Genomic DNA, 18,128 nt, shown 5'->3' on the forward strand with positions numbered 1-18,128 from the left:
CATAGGAGAGTTTATCAAGAGCCAAACAAATTCTAAGTAAGCTTTCAACTCATAAATAAAGACAGAAGGAGAAAATCTGCAGAAGGTAAACGTGAACAGTAAGAAGAGACATGGATGAAAAGGAGTCTAGAAAATACTAATGAAAATGGGTTCTCATAGGAGAGAAGATGAATCAGACAAGTACCTATATAATTAAAAAGGGTTATCCACAGTGTCATCTGTATACATTGCTGGCAGAGAGTGAGGAGACATACAAATTCGACCAATTTAAGAGCTTTGGTCAAAAACTCAAACTACACACCCAGACACAAAACAGTCTTACTCCTTCTAAGATGAAAACATTCTTAATGGAAACAGCCTGGCCTTTATATGCTGACTTATGTATAAACTGTGCCTCCCCAACTATATAGTAAGGTATTTTAGGGCAAAAATTTAATGATGACAATAAGTACATAGGATTAAGACAAAACAGGTGGAACTGACAAGAAATGCTAGGGCCCAGAAAAAAACACTGTCAATCTGAAAGGAGAAGCAACAGCTACTCCTTAGGAAGAACTACTTAGTGCTCTGAATCTATAGCAAGCTTTCCAAGTAATAGGAAACCCTATTTGTAAGTACTTCAGCTGGCAATAGCTTATATGTCCAAATTACCACTCTATGCTATGAAACTAATGAAATCATTAGGGAGAACAAGGAAAAAGGACTTAATTTAAGACTGAGGAATCAGAAAATGATTCTTTGGATAAGGAGCCCTAAGCTAAGATCTTAAAAACTAATATATAGAACTGGTAATAACTAACTGCAGGAGGAGAAAGCTCCCCAGGGGAGTCAACTAGTTTTTGCAAAGAAAGTAGAAACAAAGAAAGCACAGCAAGTTCTAAAAACAGAATATTCCTGAATGGGTGGAGTATACAGTGTAAGAAAAGGCAAAGGAAATGAGGGAGATAATAGAAATAAACAGGAGTCCTTTCACAAAAAAGCCTTGAAAGTATGTTAACAAGTGTGAACTTTATCTTAAGAACAACGATGGGCTTTACACAGAAAAGTAACAGAACCACATTTTCTAACGTTTTACAAAGGTCATTCTAGTTTAAAAGTAGGGGAAAAAATTCCAGAAAGAAATACCACCTAATAGAGAAAACAGGAAAAGAAGTAATTTTCAGAAATACTAAGAATTTTCCGGAATTGATAAAGGATCTTAATCCTCAGATTCAGGAAACCCAACTTAAACCAAGTAGGATTAAGAAAAAAAATTAAAAGGTGGGGGAGTGGCGCCTGGGAGGCTCTGTCAGTTAAGAGTCTGACTCCTGATTTCGGCTCAGGTAATGATCTCACAGTTTGAGAGATCGAGCCCCGCACTGGGCTCTGTGACAACAGTACGGAGTCTGCTTGGGATTCTCTCTCTCCCCATCCCCCACCCCCCTGCCTCAAAATAAATAAACTTAAAAAAATAAATAAAAAGACTAACCCCACACCTAAACATATCCCAAAGAAACTACAAAGCATGAAGACAAAGAGAATATTAAAAGGAACCAGTGGAAAAAAAAAAAAGAAACAACTAAGCTGACAGATGACTTCTCAACAGCAACAATGGAAGCCAGAGTCAGTAGAATACTTTAAAAGACCTGGGAAATTCCTTCATATATAAAGCAAAATTAAACCTATCCTCTGAACTATGTATACAGTAATAATGAGCACGTATAATACCCAGACAGTGGTCTATAAACACCACTGTCCACTAAACTGAAAGACTAAGGAGAAATTGGGAAGTATCATCATAGAGGGAGATTTGACATCTCTCAATAACTAACTGAATAATCAGGAAAAAAAAATCAGTAAGAAACATAGAGAATTTGAACACTACAATTAACAACAATGTATGTGTTGGGGCATCTGGATGGCTCAGCCTATTGAGCATCCAACTCCTGATTTCAGCTCAGGTCATGATCCCAGGGTCATGGGATCGAGCCCTGTGACAGGCTCCTTGCTGAGTGTGGAACCTGTTTAAGATTCTCTCTCTCTCTCCCTCTGCCCCTCTCCCCAGCTCATGCTCACTCGTTCTCCTTCTGTCTAAAATAAAGAAAGAAAATTAGAAACAAAACAAAAAAAACAATGTATGTGTGCATTAGTGCACATGTGGGCACATGTATATGCATTCGTTTCAGGCTGAAGTAACAAAACTATGCAAGTATGGCAGTGCAAAATACAGCATTGCTTCAGGGGAGAGAACAGAGTATGTAGTAGATGATACTATTAAAAATACAAATTAGAGCAGTATTGGAAAGCATACTAAATGTAGAGGTAGGGATCATGCAATAATTAAATGCTGAGGTAATAAGGAACCTACAATGGTTAAGAGAAGTGGAAAACAAGAAGGTGGGAAATATAAACTACAGGTGGAAAGATAAATTGTAAAATGATGAAAAACAGTATATACAGCATAATTCCTCTCTATTTTTAAAAAGTGTATACATGTGTGTATGAATGGGTTTATAAAATAAAGTTTGGAATGATACCCACGAAACTCCAGGGGTGACATCTGCAGGTGTGTTGGCTAGAGGGGAAAGTAGTATTTTCATTTAATCATGTTTTATTTTTTGGCCTTTTTTCTTTTATAGTACACTTAATAATGCTTTTATAATATAAAAAGCATGTAAAATAAAAAATTAAAAAGAAAAAAGACACAATATAATGTTCTAGGGAAGAACCTAGAGTTTAACCCCACTAGTTTTTCCTAGCTGTAATTAGCATTTCAAATGGGTACCAACGAGCCAGCTATTCTAGTTCAGTTACCTGACACTTGTCAGGACACTCTACCAGTAATGAGAAACTCCAAAAAAGGTAACTTTGGGGAAAAAAATTTCTTAATCCTCTTCAAAACTGAACAGTATGCTAAAATCATCATCTGTGGCAATTTTACCTTTAATATTCTTTTTAATTACAAAAGTTAACACAGGGATGCCTGGGTGGCTCAGTTGGTTAAGCTTTCGACTTCACCTGAAGTCATCATCTCATGGTCTGTGAGTTCAACCTCGCATCAGGCTTTCTGCTGTCAGCACAGAGCCCACTTTGGCCACTGTCCCCCTCTCTCTCTGCCTCTCCCCTGCTCATGCACTCTCTCAAAAATAAATATTAAAAAAAAAAAAAAGTTAACACATACGTGTTAAAATTTATCCAACACAAAGATTATAAGAAAAAATAATTTCATGCCCATACCCATCTAAATTAATTTCCTTAGGGGAACCAGTGTTAATTTAACGTATATACTGACATCATTTTTGCCATTCATATACAGATCTTATTTTTTGTGTTTTCATAAAAAGAGAATTATATACACATTACTTTCTATCTGGCTACTTATTCATCAGGATCATTTTTAGATGTATTTACCTAATGCTACAAAAACAGATTTTTGGTTATCTAACATGAAATAGTTTTAATTGGAGTTTTTAAAGTTATTTTGTTTGAAAACAGAAGATATAAAATTCAATCTAGAACAGCTGGGCTAACAAAAATGACAAATAGGACATGATAACAACCTGGTTACTAAAGGATAAGGATTTTTTTGTCCTTATTTGTTTACATGCTTATTTATTATTTTTTCAATACACTTTCTAAGCTACAAATTATCAAGTTTGTTTAAATTATGATCAGTAGTTAAACAAAAATAAACCTAAGTAACCTAAGACACTACACACTCACTCAGGCCATGCCAAATTGGTTCCCCTAAGAAATCCCCGGGAAGCTACAAGGGGTGTCTCACCAATTCCACAGAGAGCTGAGTCAGATTCTGAAATACTGCCTCAAATAGTACTCACACAAATTAGATAAAGTGACCTATGAAGTCATTGTAACCATCCCCATTTCAGGAAATCTTGGCCCCAAAGAAATAATAACCAGTCTCTTGCCCAGGCCAACTTTTACTATATACAGGATGGACCTTCCACTCAATCCCAAGAAGAGTATCTCATCAAAGGTTTTAATGTATACAGAAAATGTAGTAAAATTCAATTTTCCAAAAATGTAGTAAGTTACTCTTACCCATCATCTTTTTCCCTAGCTAAAAAAAAAAAAAAAAACTCGTTTTCCTCACTGCAGCACCATCATTCAGATAGTTATACCTAATCTATATTAAAGGAATTACAATATATAAAAAAGACCTATGTCGAGATCTTTTAAATACTATTATAATTACCTACTCTCATGCCTATCTACCACAATATGTGATGTTTAAATATACACCGTGTGTCTTACTTTGTTTTTAAGAACAGACATGTTCATTCAAAGGCAATGGAGAAAATACATTCATATTAAAAGCATCCTATCTTCTTCAAAAGTCTCTACAGTTGCAACAAACCATTTTTCTGTCTTCCTTTCCTTTCCTTTCTTTCATGGGGCGCTGGGGGGGTGGGGGGGAGGTGGGGGTGGAGGTCTTACACACTGCCATGACCGCTTCACTGCTCTAACACAATTCGAAAAAATGAAAACAATGGCAGGCATACATTTTCATTTAACATGACAAAGTTGAGGTAATTATTTTTTTTCTTAAAATTTACTGCTGTCAATATGGACTCAAAACTTACTTCCAATTCTTTAATTTTTTCTTCTGCTATTTTCTGTTTCTCTAACAGTTGATTGTGAATTACCTCTTTGGACTGAAGAATAAACCTACGAAACAAAAAAGTTGACAATTAAGCCACATGACCACTATAATCAAAATCAACAGCTACATACTACAAATATTAAACGAAGAAAAAGAAAAGGATGATCTCCTAATTCAAGGACCAATAAAATACACTGCTATGTTCATGTGACATACTTGGGAAACCACCACAGGTTTAAGCCTTCTTGGCTGAGAAAGACTAAAGTTTAAAAGAAAATTCTGCTTTCTTGTCTAAGAAGCGAATCAGGCTTTAAGCAAGATTCATAAACAAATTTAAAAAATTAAAAGGGATAAAAATCTATCACAGGCTAAGAGAAAGTTAAATAATAAAAATCCCCCATAATTTTATTTTTTCAATTGTCTGTATCAACTTTTCTCTAGATATTTAGTATTTATATATTGGAGCTCCCCTTCCAATCTTTTTTAACTTTTTTGTAACAGCAGTAACTCATGACCTTTTAAAGTCACAATCAAGTACTGTGTTAGGATCAATGCATTAGTGTTTATATGAGTTCCTCAAACAAAAAGCACTGTATAAAGCCTAGTATCTTTTATTATTATTTCCAGAGTGTATAATACCTCTGAAAACAGCTCAAAAGGCACAAGTGGAAAATTTCAACTTTTTCCATTTTACAATCAAGCACATTATTTATAACTAATGAGAATGGAAATATGGGGAAGCTTTAAAAATTAGCATTGAATCTGTTTTGTACACTTATGTTCATAATTCTTGCTGTAGGGAAAGGAAGAATAAACTATTTTGTAGACTCAAAAAAGTGAAATGAATTATTTCCTTTCAACTCAAACCAAGGGCCCAACTAGGCTGTAACAGATTTCAATGAAAGATCACATTTAATGAGCAGATGGTTTCTTCTCTTTGCATGAAACTTAGAGTTTAACAACAAAGAACATCATTTCTTTTTGTTGTTTTTATTAAAGTATAATTGACAAGCAACATTCTATTAATCTGTGTACAACACAGTGATTCAATATTTGTATATACTACAAACTGATTACCACAATAAATCTAGTTACCTCTCATTGTATTCCCCATGCTGTACATTATACAACCAAGACTTAGTTATTTTATATTTGTACCTCTCAATTCCCTATTTTATATTTGTACCTATACTTTATATTTGTACCTCTCAATCCCCTTCACCAATTTTGTCCCCCCAGGCAGTTTCTACACTCCCCCTCCCCACCCCCGCCCAGATTCTCTGCACATATGAGTCTGGGTTTTGTTTCTTTGTTCTGTTTTTCAGACTCCACTCATAGTGAAATTATTTGGTATTTGTCCTTCTCTATCTGACTTCTTTCACTAGCATAATACCCTCTAGGTGCACCCATGTTGTCATAAATGCCAATATTTCATTCGTTTTCATGGCTGAGTACTATTCTAGTGTGTGTGCGTGTGTGTGTGTGTGTGTGTGTGTGTGTGTGTGTGTTTTAATATGTCTGTTGGCCATCTGGATGTCTTCTTTGGAAAAATGTCTATTCAGGTGCTCAGCCCATTTTTTAAGTGGATTGTTTGGTTTTTTTGTTGTTGTTATTGAGTTAACAGAAGTTCTTTATATATTTTGGATATAAACCCCTTATCAAACAGATGATTTGCAAATTTCTCCTCCCATTCAGTAAATTACTTTTTCATTATGTTGGATTCCTTTGTTGTACAGAACCTTTTTAGTTTAATGTAACCCCAACCATTTATTTTTGCTTTTATTACACCTGCCTTTGGAGTTCGACACTGCTCCCGCACACCCTGCCCCCCGCCCCCACAAAAATCACGAAGGCGATACTAGGTGCTTACTATGTTTTCTTCTAGGAGTTTTATTGGTTTCAAGTCTTACGATGAAGTTTTTAACCCATTTTAAGTTAATTTTTGTATATGATGTGCGATCACAGCTCAGTTTTCCCAGTACCATTTATTGAAAATGACCCTCCTTTCCCTAATGTATATTCTTCCCTCCTTCACCATAAATTAATTGACCATATATGCATGAGTTTACTTCTGGGTTCTCTACCCTGTTTCGCTGATCTGTACATCTGCTTTTAACAAAGAGACAACATATCAAGGCAGCAATATGCAGTTTTCTCTACCAACCTCAAAAAACAACAAAAAACAACAAAACCACCACTGTGTCCAGGGTAGGTTTTTACCAAGACAATCTATTATTATAAATATAAAACAAGTAAAAACAGACCAAAAATGGCAACTCCAGCTTTGTCCTCCAGCGTTTTTTCCACACCTGGGGGAAAACTGCTTCCCTCCACTTCTTCTTTATGAGTGAATACATCTTGGTATATATAATACAATCTGGTAAATTTCTCTTTCATTCCACTAATAATTAACCTTGTTAATGTCCTGATGTGGACAGTCCAGATAATTTAACTGATTATCCTGGTCTTTAGTAACTTAATCCTTTATAAAAATCTTACTCATATAATCACTGCAAAGACAGCCCACTTCTACGTAAAACAAGGATTACTATATAATCCTTTGTGTCCAAAATATTACTATTAGTCCAAAAGACAGGTGTGCTGTTTCTGATGTGACTATGATTTATAGATATTTCTTCTCAGTACTAATTATTTAGTACAGTATTTGAAGAGCAAAGTGTTTTACAACTGTATTAGCTCTCGGTGACACCATGTAAAAAGTATTATAAATCTAGGCCCAAAGTCACAAAATTATGTCATTTCATGCACAATTTTACTAACAGCCTTTTACCATGAAAATGATTTTCAGAATAAAATATACATTTTTAAATAGCATTGATTGCTGTCCAGTGAGTGGTATCCTCAAATAATAGGTCATCAGACATTACCTTTATTAGTGTCTGGGAAATTTTCAAAGCTAAGATTAGAGATCAAGTCACTACTTATGTGGCCTTTAAAAATAAAGTATCTGAACAGATACTAAATCCCTTGAGCAGAAAATAAAGTTACTAGAAAGCGAGAACACATCAACAAAAACATGTTTTTCCATGGCCACACACCCCTTAGGTAGCTATAATGGACTGTGCCAACTTCAAAGACCAGAAAGATGTCACAGAAGCTGGCCAATTTACTATTAAGCCTAAGGACATCTCAGCCATGAAAGTTCTAAACAAGGAGTATTGAGTAAACTCAAATGTATTACCTCAATGAGTAGTTACATTGTAAAATTAAAACAAACAAAAACTTAAGGACAACTTGGTTGAGTCCTTGATTTTTAAAAAATACCAAAAATGGTATTAAAATTAAAAATGGTATTTAAATACCATGTATTTAAAAAATACATGGAGTGTGTGGGTGGCTCAGCCAATTGAACATCCAACTGTTGATAATAGATTAGGTCATCAGCCCAGGGCCATGGGATTGAGCCCCAGCCCCACCATCGGGCTCCACAGTGAGTGTGGAGCTTGCTTGAGATTCTCTTTCTTTCTCTTTCTCTCTCTCTCTCTTTCCCCCTTCTGCCCCTCTCCCTGACTCACTCTAAAAATTTTTTTTAATTATTAAAATATAGAAAAAAATTACGGGCGCCTGGGTGGCTCAGTCAGTTAAGTGTCTGTCTCCTGATTTCAGCTCAGGTCATAGCCTCAAGATGTGAGAGCTCAAGCCCTGTTGTCAGGCCCAGTGCTAACAGTACAGAGCCTGCTGGGGATTCTCTGCCTGTTCTCTCTCTCTGCCGCATCCCTGCTTGTGCTCTTTCTCTCTCTCAAAATAAATAAACTTAAAAAAAATAAAAAATAAAACATTAAAAATAATTAGTAAAAAGTAAAAATTTTAAAAAGCCAAACATAAATCCAATGAAGCCTGGAAAGAACCCCAAGAAACATTTGGATTTCTGGAAAAACTCTCTAGAAAACACGTTATCTGTTGTTAAAAGGCACTGAATTATCAGATGCTATTTTGAAAACAGAACATATAATAATGTAATTATGAGTCATACATCAAAAATAAATATTAGGCACATAGTTTCTCAGAGTAGAGAATTTCACAGAGATCCTGCCTGATAGTTTATGGAAAGCCAAATGGTAGATAAAGGATTCTGCAGTTCAGAATGTGCCACAAAGGAAAAATAAACTATGAAGAGGCAAATTATTTTTATATGACAAATGTCATGCAAAGAATGTACTTACAATATTCAGGATTATATATTTTAATTTTTTTATGTTTATTTATTTATTTATTTATTTTTTAAAATTTTTTTTGTCAACGTTTATTTATTTATTTTTGGGACAGAGAGAGACAGAGCACGAACGGGGGAGGGGCAGAGAGAGAGGGAGACACAGAATCGGAAACAGGCTCCAGGCTCTGAGCCATCAGCCCAGAGCCTGACGCGGGGCTCGAACTCACGGACAGCGAGATCGTGACCTGGCTGAAGTCGGACGCTTAACCGACTGCGCCACCCAGGCGCCCCAATGTTTATTTATTTTTGAGAGAGAGAGAGAGAGAGTGCGCGCTAGTGGGGGAGGGGCAGAGAGAGAGGGAGACACAGAATCCTAAGCAGGCTCCAGGCTCTGAGCTGTCAGCACAGAGCCTGACATGGGGCTCGAACTCATGAACTGTGAGATCACGACCTGAACCAAAGTTGGACACTTAACCGACTGAGCCACTCTGGAACCCCTAGGGATTATATATTCTAAAGTAGAGTCATTGCTTTGTAAAAGGCCTCTACATGAGAAATCAGTGCTATGTAGGCCTGCACTGTCAACTTTCAAGGACAAGTAGCCTAGTTCATTTCCTCATTTATAATTATACTAACTGAAGTACATAATTTTAATGATGGCTTGTAGATTTGTTTTCTGAGAAACATCAGAGGTTATGTTCTGAACTGTCCTGCAGGTTGGTACATGACTTCCATTTTCTTATGACTCAGAATGAACCAAAAGTGGCGTTTACCTGCCCAAAATAAAATCCAAGATGAGTGGCGACGTTATCTTTTGGGTATACTTGCAAAGTATGCTCACCTGGACTCACTATTGAGAAACAAAAACATGCTCCTGATAATGTATTATGTTCGGGTGGGAAATTCTTAGAGGACATCTGAAAACACATTCTAATGGCATTTAGGGCATTCACAAATTAAGTGGCACAGGAAAGGCTGAATGAGCCTATCTTGCTTGTTTCCTTCCACTGGTGATGATAACTACTATCATGTGCACACAAAGATCTATGCGCAAACAAATTTTTACTTCATAAGTTTTAGAAAGCAAGCAAGGACGAACCTAAATCAGTAAAGAAGCAATTTTAAAATCATGGGACATCCATATTGTATAATACTGAGCAAGTAGAGACTTTTGTTAACTTGGCACAATGCAGAACAGATCCCCAGAACATTCTTCCTGATTAAAAACAAAGCAAAAAATTTTCTAAAATTTTGCTAAGTCAACACACATAAAACATTCCAGAGGCCCAAAATAAAGTGAAATCAAGAACTGTGAAAGTTATGCAAGTAGTAAATTTGTTTTCAAAGTGAGAGTTTCTGCTGAATCCCAGAGACCTTAAGGATTCATACTGGCAAAGAAATAGGAGATAAAACCTAGAAACCAGGGACACCTGGGTGGCTCACCTGGTTAAGCATCTGACTCTTCCTTTCAGCTCAGTTCATGATCTCATGGTTCCTGATATGGGAGCCCCTCGTTGAGCTCTGCACTGAAGGCATGGAGCCTGCTTGGAATTCTCTCACCCTCCCTCTCTGCTCCTTCCTTGACTGTGCTCGTGCTCTATTTCTCAAAATAAATAAACTTAAAACTGAGCCAACCTGGCTCAGTCGGTTAAGCATCCGACTTTGGCTCAGGTCATGATCTCATGGGTGAGTTCGAGCCCCACATCAGGCTCGGTGCTGACAGTTCTGAGCCTGGAGCCTGCTTCAGATTCTGTGCCTCCCTTTCTCTCTGTGCCTCCCAGCTTGCACTCTGCCCCTCTCTCTCTCTCTCTCCCAAAAATAAACGTTTAACCAAAAAAAAAACCCAAAAAACAAAAAACTAGAAACCATCCAAAATGAGGATACTTTTAGGAGAATCCTCAGTTAGAGTCAGGTCCCTAAAGATTTCCACCTTCAGTCTAAGAGTGAAGAAACTTGCCTCTCAGTAGCGTAAAATAGAAGAAACTAGTCTGTCTATAACATAGTAGTAAATAAAGTGAATAAATAAAATGAAGACATAAAATGTCCCCTAAGCATGTATAACCACAGGAAGGGCAGTGGGGAGATGGGCAAAATGGGTGAAGAGTAGTGGGACGTACAGGCTTCCAGTTATGGAATGAGTAAGTCACAAGGATAAAAGATACAGCATAGGGAATATAGTCAATGGTACTGTAATGGTATTGTATGGTGACAGACAGTAGCTATACTTGTGGTGAGCATAGCAGAACATACAGAGTTGTCAAATCACTTTGTTGTACACCTGAAACTAACATTATTTTTTCTTTTTGTTTTGTTTTTTCAGTTTGAGAGAGAGAAAGAGAAAGCACAACACAAGCTGGGGAAAGGAGCAGAGGGAGAGGGAGACAGACAGAAAGAATCCCAAGCAGGCTCCAGGCTCAGCGCAGAGCCTAACACACAACTCGATCCCACGACCCTGAGATCATGACTCTAGCTGAAATCAAAAGTCAGACACTTGGGGCACCTGGATGGCTCAGTCGATTAAGAGTCCAACTTAAACTCAGGTCATGATCTCATAGTTCGTATGTTCAAGCTCTGCACTGGGACCCTATGCTGCCAGCTTAGAGCCTGGAGCCTGCTTCAGATTCTTTGTCTCCCTCTCTCTCTGCCCCTCCCTTGCTCTTGCTTTTTTTCTCTCTCTCTTAAAAATAAATAAACATTAAAAAAAAAATAGGGGTGCCTGGTGGCTTAGTCGGTTAATCATCCGACTTCAGCTCAGGTCATGATCTCAGGATCCACAGGTTCAATCCCTGCATCGGGCTCTGTGCTGGCAGCTCAGAGCCTGGAACCTGCTTCAGATTCTGTGTCTCCCTCTATCTCTGCCCCTGCTCTGCTTGTGTTCTCTCTCTCTCAAAAATAAATAAACATGGGGGCGCCTGGGTGGCGCAGTTGGTTAAGCGTCCGACTTCAGCCAGGTCACGATCTCGCGGTCCGTGAGTTCGAGCCCCGCGTCAGGCTCTGGGCTGATGGCTCAGAGCCTGGAGCCTGTTTCCGATTCTGTGTCTCTCTCTCTCTCTGCCCCTCCCCCGTTCATGCTCTGTCTCTCTCTGTCCCAAAAATAAAATAAAAGTTGAAAATAAATAAATAAATAAATAAACATGGGGAAAAAAAAAGTCAGACACTCAACCAAATGAGCCGCCCAGGCTCACTGGGTTAAGTATCATGACCCAACTATGCAATCACAAAGAAATCCACCTTAAATAAAAAGACATATATAGCTTAAAAGAAAAGGCATGATCATACCCACTAAGATGTAAATAATGAAAAAGACGGATAACAGCAAATGTTGGAGAGGATATGGAGAAACTGGAACCCTCATACATTGATGGTGGTAAGTACAATGGTGTAGCTGCTGTGGAAAACATTCTGACTGTTCTTCAAAAGATTAAACATAAGAGTTACATGTGACCCAGCAATTCTACTCCTAGGAATATAGCCAAGAGAAATGAACACACACACATGTATGTAAATGTTCAAAGCAGATTATTCATGATAGTCAAAACTGGAAACAATTCAAATATCCATCAAATGATGAATGGATAAATACAATATGGTATATTCATACAACAGAATATTACTCAGCAACAAAAAGGAATAATGTACTTATACAAGGCTTCACCTGGGATTAACCTTTAAAATATAATGCTGACAAGGTAAACATAATCTCTAGTACTGTATGATTCCATTTACATGAAATGTGAACAGGCAGATCCATAAAGACACAAGACTGCTTACGACCTCAGGAAGAGAGGAATATGGGATAACTGCTAATGGAGTTGGGGATTCTTTTCATAGTGAAAGAGATGTTCTGGAATTAGTGTAAGTGACTACACAATTTCACGAATATTCTAAAAACCAATGATTTGTGCGCTTTAAAATGTTTTAAAAAGTCAATTTTATGTTATGTGAATTTTATCTTTAACAAAATAGCAAAAAGACTTAGACACTTCATACAGAAGAGGTAAAGATGGCACCTAATAATATCAGGAGTTAGTAAAGAAATGCAAATTACACCCACGAGGAGAGGCTGTTGGAATGCCTAGGATTAACAACAACAAAAAAGACAATATCAAGCATTAATGAAGATGGAAAGCAACTGGAACTCTAATATATAGATGGTTGGCAAAATAGTACAGCCGCTTTGGAAAAGAGCTGGGCAATTTCCTATAAACTTAAGCAATTGCTCACTATTCAACCCAGCAATCCCATTCCTAAGTTTATAAGCAAGAGAAATAAAAATATATGTCTATGCAAAAAACACACACAAATATTCATGATTATTATATTCATAACTGCCAAAAACCAGAAACAACTCAATGTCCATCAACCAGTGAATAGACACAATGTGGTGCCGCCATACAAGGAAATACTATTCAGCAATAAAAAGGAACAAACAAGTGATATACCTAACATCATCAAGAAATCTCAAAAGTTACGCCAAGTCAAAGAAGGACACAAATGGTTATATACAGTATGCTTCCATCTAGGTATCGTTCTAAAAAAGAGAAAATAAGAGGGAAAAACAAATCAATGGTCACCAGGTAGTAAGGGTGAAGAGAGAAGAATGAATAAGGAATGTTTTAAGGAGATGTAAATATTTCATCACTAGGCTGCGATGTTAATTACACAATCACATACGTTTGTCAAAACGTATAGAACTGTGTGACTAAAAAGGGTAAATTTTAGGGCTGCCTGGGTGACTCAGTTGGTTAAGTGTCCAACTTCAGCATAGGTCATGATCTCACGGTTCATGAGTTCGAGCCTGTGAGTTTGAGCCCAATATCGGGCTCTATGCTAACAGCTCAGAACCTGGAGCCTGGAGCCTGCCTCAGATTCTTGGTCTCCCTCTCTCTCTGCCCCTCCCACTCTTGCACTCTGTCTCTCAAAAATAAACATTAAAAAGAATTCTTTTTTTAAAAAAAGGGTAAATTTTATTCTATGTAAACTATACTACAAAAATGAAAAATGAGGAAATGACTTTATTTCCAACAAAATAAAAATAATACAGTAATGCTAAAATGACATTAATGTAATATTTAAGAGTTCTAGGGGCATCTGGGTGGCTCAGTCGATTGAGCGTCCTGCTTAGGCTCAGGTCATGATCTCACAGTTTATGAGTTGGAGCCCTGCATCAGGCTCTGTGCTAACAGCTCAGAGCCTGGAGACTGCTTTGGATTCTAGGTCTCCCTCTCTCTCTCTGTCCCTCCCCTGCTCATGCTCTCTCTCCTCTCTCAAAAATAAACAAACTTTAAATAGACTCTCAAAGTGACTAAGGAAAGAACATCAATTTTTTTAAATTATGAAATAAAATCAGGAAGATGCATAATCAAAAAGAACTGATAACAAAAAGAACCAAATTCTGGAAAATAAAAGTAACAAAAATAATTACAACTACAATAATTAGTTAAGAGATACATGAGATAAAAAGATGTAAAATGTTTCCATATGATTTTACTCATACCTGTAATTTAAGAAACAAATGAGCAAAGGAAAAAAGAGAGAAAGACTCCTAACTACAGAGAACTGATGGTTACCAGAAGGGAGGAGGTGGGAGGATGGGTCAAACAGGTGACAAAGATTAAGGGCTGCACTTGTCATGATCAGCACTAGGTGACATATGGAATTGTTGAGTCACTATGTTGTACACCTGAAGCTCAGATAACACTGTATGTTAACTACACTGGAATTATAATTTAAAAATAAACAAAAATAAAAACATTACTATAAAATGTTAAAAAAAGGTGTAAAATATGCAGTCAAAAACATAAAACATGGCGGGGGAGGAGTAATAATTCTGAGCTCTACAACGGGGTCAAACTTAAGTTATTATTAACTTAAAATAGATTGTTTCAGGTATGTCATCGTATGTAAGCCACAAAGTAACCACAAAGCAAAAATCTATAGTAAATATACAAAAATAAAGAGAAAGGAATATAAGCATACCACTAAAAAAAATCAGACCACAAAGGAAAAGAGCAAGAAGCAAGGAACAGAAAACCACGGGGGCACCTGGGTGGCTCACTGGGTTAAGCATCCGACTTTGGCTCAGGTCATGATCTCATGGTTTGTGAATTTGAGCCCTGCATTGGGCTCCCTGCAGTCAACATGGAGTCCACTTTGGAGCCTCTGTCCCCTTCTTTCTCCACCCCCCACCAAAAATAAACATTAAAAAAAAAAAAGAAAACCATGAAAACAACAAATGGCAATAAGCACGCATCAATAATTAAATAACAGACTAAATTCTCAAGTCAAAAGACATAGAGTAAACAAATAAAAAACACATATGACCCAGCTCTGTGCTGCCTACAAGATACTCCCTCTAGAGGTCTCTAGGTGGCTCACGGTTGAGCACCCAACTCGATTTTGGCTCAGGTCATGATCCCAGGGTCGTGGGATCAAGTCCTTCATCAGGCTCTGCACTGAACATGGAGTCTGCTTAAGATTTCTCTCCCTGTGTCCTTCTCCCCTGCTCATGCGCGCACACTCTCTAAAATAGAATAGAATAGAATAGAACAGAATAAAATAAAATAAAATAAAATAAAATAAAATAAAATAAAATAAAATAAAAATAAAACAATTAAAAAAAACACACAAGATACTCCCTCTAAATGTAAAGACATATGCAAACTTAAAATGAAAGGACACAGAAAGATATTCCCAGGCAAATGGAAACCACAAGAAAGCTGGAGCATTTATACTCCAGCTTTTATATTTATATAAAAGCATTTATACATCAGACAAAATAGACTTACAATAAAAACTGTAACGACAAAGCAAAGAGGGCACTACACACTGATAGGGATCAATCCAGTAAGACAATACAACATTTGCAAACTTTTTTTGCACCAATCATAAGAGCACCTAAATATAAAGCAAATGTTATCAAATCTAAAGGGAGAAATAGACAGCAATACAATAATGGCAGAGCACTTTAATGCCCCCACTTAAATCAATGGATAGATTATTCAGACAGAAAATCACTAAGGAAACGTCATCCTTAACGACATGTAACACCAAATAGACTTACCACATATTTACAGAACATTCCATCCAAAACCAACAAAATACATTTTTCTCAATTGCATATGGAACATTTTCCAAGTTAGATCATATGCTGGGCTACAAAAAGTTTTAATAAATTTGAGAACTGAAATCATATAAGCATCTTTTCACGAAACTAGGAATTACATGAATAAAACCGGGAAACTCACAAATATGTGGAGACTAAACGATATGCCACTAAACAACCAATGCACGAAAGAAATCAAAAGAGAAATCAAAACATACCTTGGCATAAATGAAATTAGAAAAGCAATGTAACAAAATTTACATGATGGAGAAAAAGCAGTTCTAGGACAGAAGTTCACAACAATAAATGTCTATCGCAAGAAACAAGAAAAATCTCAAATAAACAACTTAACTTCATACCTCAAGGAACTAGGGGGGAAAGAAAAGACAAAACAAGGCTCAAAGTTAGTAAAAGGGAGGCAATAACAAAGATTAGAGCAGAAATAAATGAAAGTAAAAAGACAATAAAAAAGACTAATGAAATTAAAATCTGGCTCTTTGAAAAGATAAACAAAATAGACAATCTTATAGCTAGACTCACCAAGACAAAAAAGAGACAACTCAACATCAGAAATGAAAGAGATATTATGATTGATACCACAGAAATACAGAAGATCATAAAAGACTGAACAATTGTATAGCAGCAAATTGGACAGCCTAGAGGAAATGGATGAATCCCTAGAAACAAATAAACACGACTGTTTATACAATTGTGAATAAACAGAAAATCTGAATAGATGATGACTAGGAAAGAGAAATCAGAAACCTCCCAACTAGTCAATGGATGGATTCAAAGATGAATTCTACCAAAAATTCAAGAAAGAATTAGTATAAGTCCTTTTCAACCCAACTCTTCCAAAAATAGAAGAGGAGGAAACACTCTCAAGTTCATTTTAGGGAGCCAGCATTACTCTGATACCACATACAGATAAGGTCATCATGAGAAAAGAAAATTATGGGCTCATATTCCTGATGAACACAGATACAAAAATCTTCACAAAATGTTAGCAAACTGATTTCAACATAAATTAAGAGGATCATACACTGGGGGGACTTCCAGAGAAAATGGCATAGTAGGACTCACCTCATCTCACACATACACCTAGATAACACCAACATCAGTGTAAATAACCCAGAAAACAACTTGAAGGCTGGAGGAACAGACCGCCCCCAGCTCAATGTAGAGAAAGGGCCACACTGAAGAGGATAAGAAGGGTGGAAATGCAATTGAGAGCTAAATAGACCCACAGGACTGTCTGGGGAAGGGAGGGACCAGCAGGTGCAGAGAGGGGAGATGATCAAATCCCCAACCCAGGCACCCCAGGCACCCCAGGCACCCCATGCACCAGGCACCCACATGGGGAAAAAACTAATCCCCATAACATGTGGCTTTGAAAACCACAGGGGCCTAACAATCAGTAAGGCTTAACACATGGAATTTTAAAAATCAGAAAGAAAACTCTGTTCTAGGAGAGCAGGGAGGGTGGAGTACCTTTCCTTAAAGAGACAGCACAACAAATAGCCTCACTGATATACAGCACAAAAGCAGAAATTAGAAAATGCCGGGTGGGGGCGGGGGTGAGGGGTGGGGGTATAACAGGAAGATTTAATGGTTGATGTCAGAGTGCATACTGGAGAGGTAGGGATCTTTGGGACACTTCTCCAAGAATAAAAGAGCTGCCAGGTGCCATTTCTCTCCCTTGTCCTCCAGCCTAGAAACACCTGCAGAAACCAGCACAGCACCTACATTCTCCATGGTGCTTCCTAACAGCATCCCCCACCACAAGCATTTCTGCAGTTTCTGCCCCCTCCAACCTGGCAGGCCTCACCAACAGTTTTCTCAGGTGACTGCAATGGACCTTTGCAGACCATGCATACACCATGTGCCCTATGCTCCTATTCTGCTGCTGACATGCCCCCTCCAATACACCCTTGTTCAGAACCCATCCAAAGCGGTGCCACAACAGTATGCAAGCAGTCCCAACAGAGACCAGCACCACTCCAAAGTGACTCCTGCCCCAGGGAGAAGGGAAGATAACCCCACACACTACTCCCAACTGCAGACCCAACTGGAGGCAAACTGGGTCCCAGGCAAACTGACTTCAGGCCCAGTCTAGCAACAAAAATTTCTCAAGGGATGACAAAGGGAGAGTACCCTGAGGTTCAGTTCTACTACATCTCTGGCAAACACCTGGTCTGACTCAACTCAAGCACAAGACAAACCCAGACTGGCCCACTAACAACACA

The 18,128-nt window shown here is 37.6% G+C and overlaps 1 protein-coding gene across 1 annotated transcript in view; it reads right to left on the minus strand.

Moving 5' to 3' along the window:
* PFDN1 (prefoldin subunit 1) overlaps positions 1 to 18,128 on the minus strand; it is a 73,155-nt gene that overhangs the window by 30,801 nt on the left and 24,226 nt on the right. The window contains exon 3 of the mRNA XM_045490583.1: positions 4,584 to 4,668. Coding sequence (XP_045346539.1) covers positions 4,584 to 4,668 — 85 coding nt within the window. The remainder of the gene's footprint in view (positions 1 to 4,583; positions 4,669 to 18,128) is intronic.

The sequence above is a fragment of the Leopardus geoffroyi genome, chromosome A1, assembly GCF_018350155.1.
Source record: "Leopardus geoffroyi isolate Oge1 chromosome A1, O.geoffroyi_Oge1_pat1.0, whole genome shotgun sequence".
In the NCBI taxonomy this organism is placed as follows: domain Eukaryota; kingdom Metazoa; phylum Chordata; class Mammalia; order Carnivora; family Felidae; genus Leopardus; species Leopardus geoffroyi.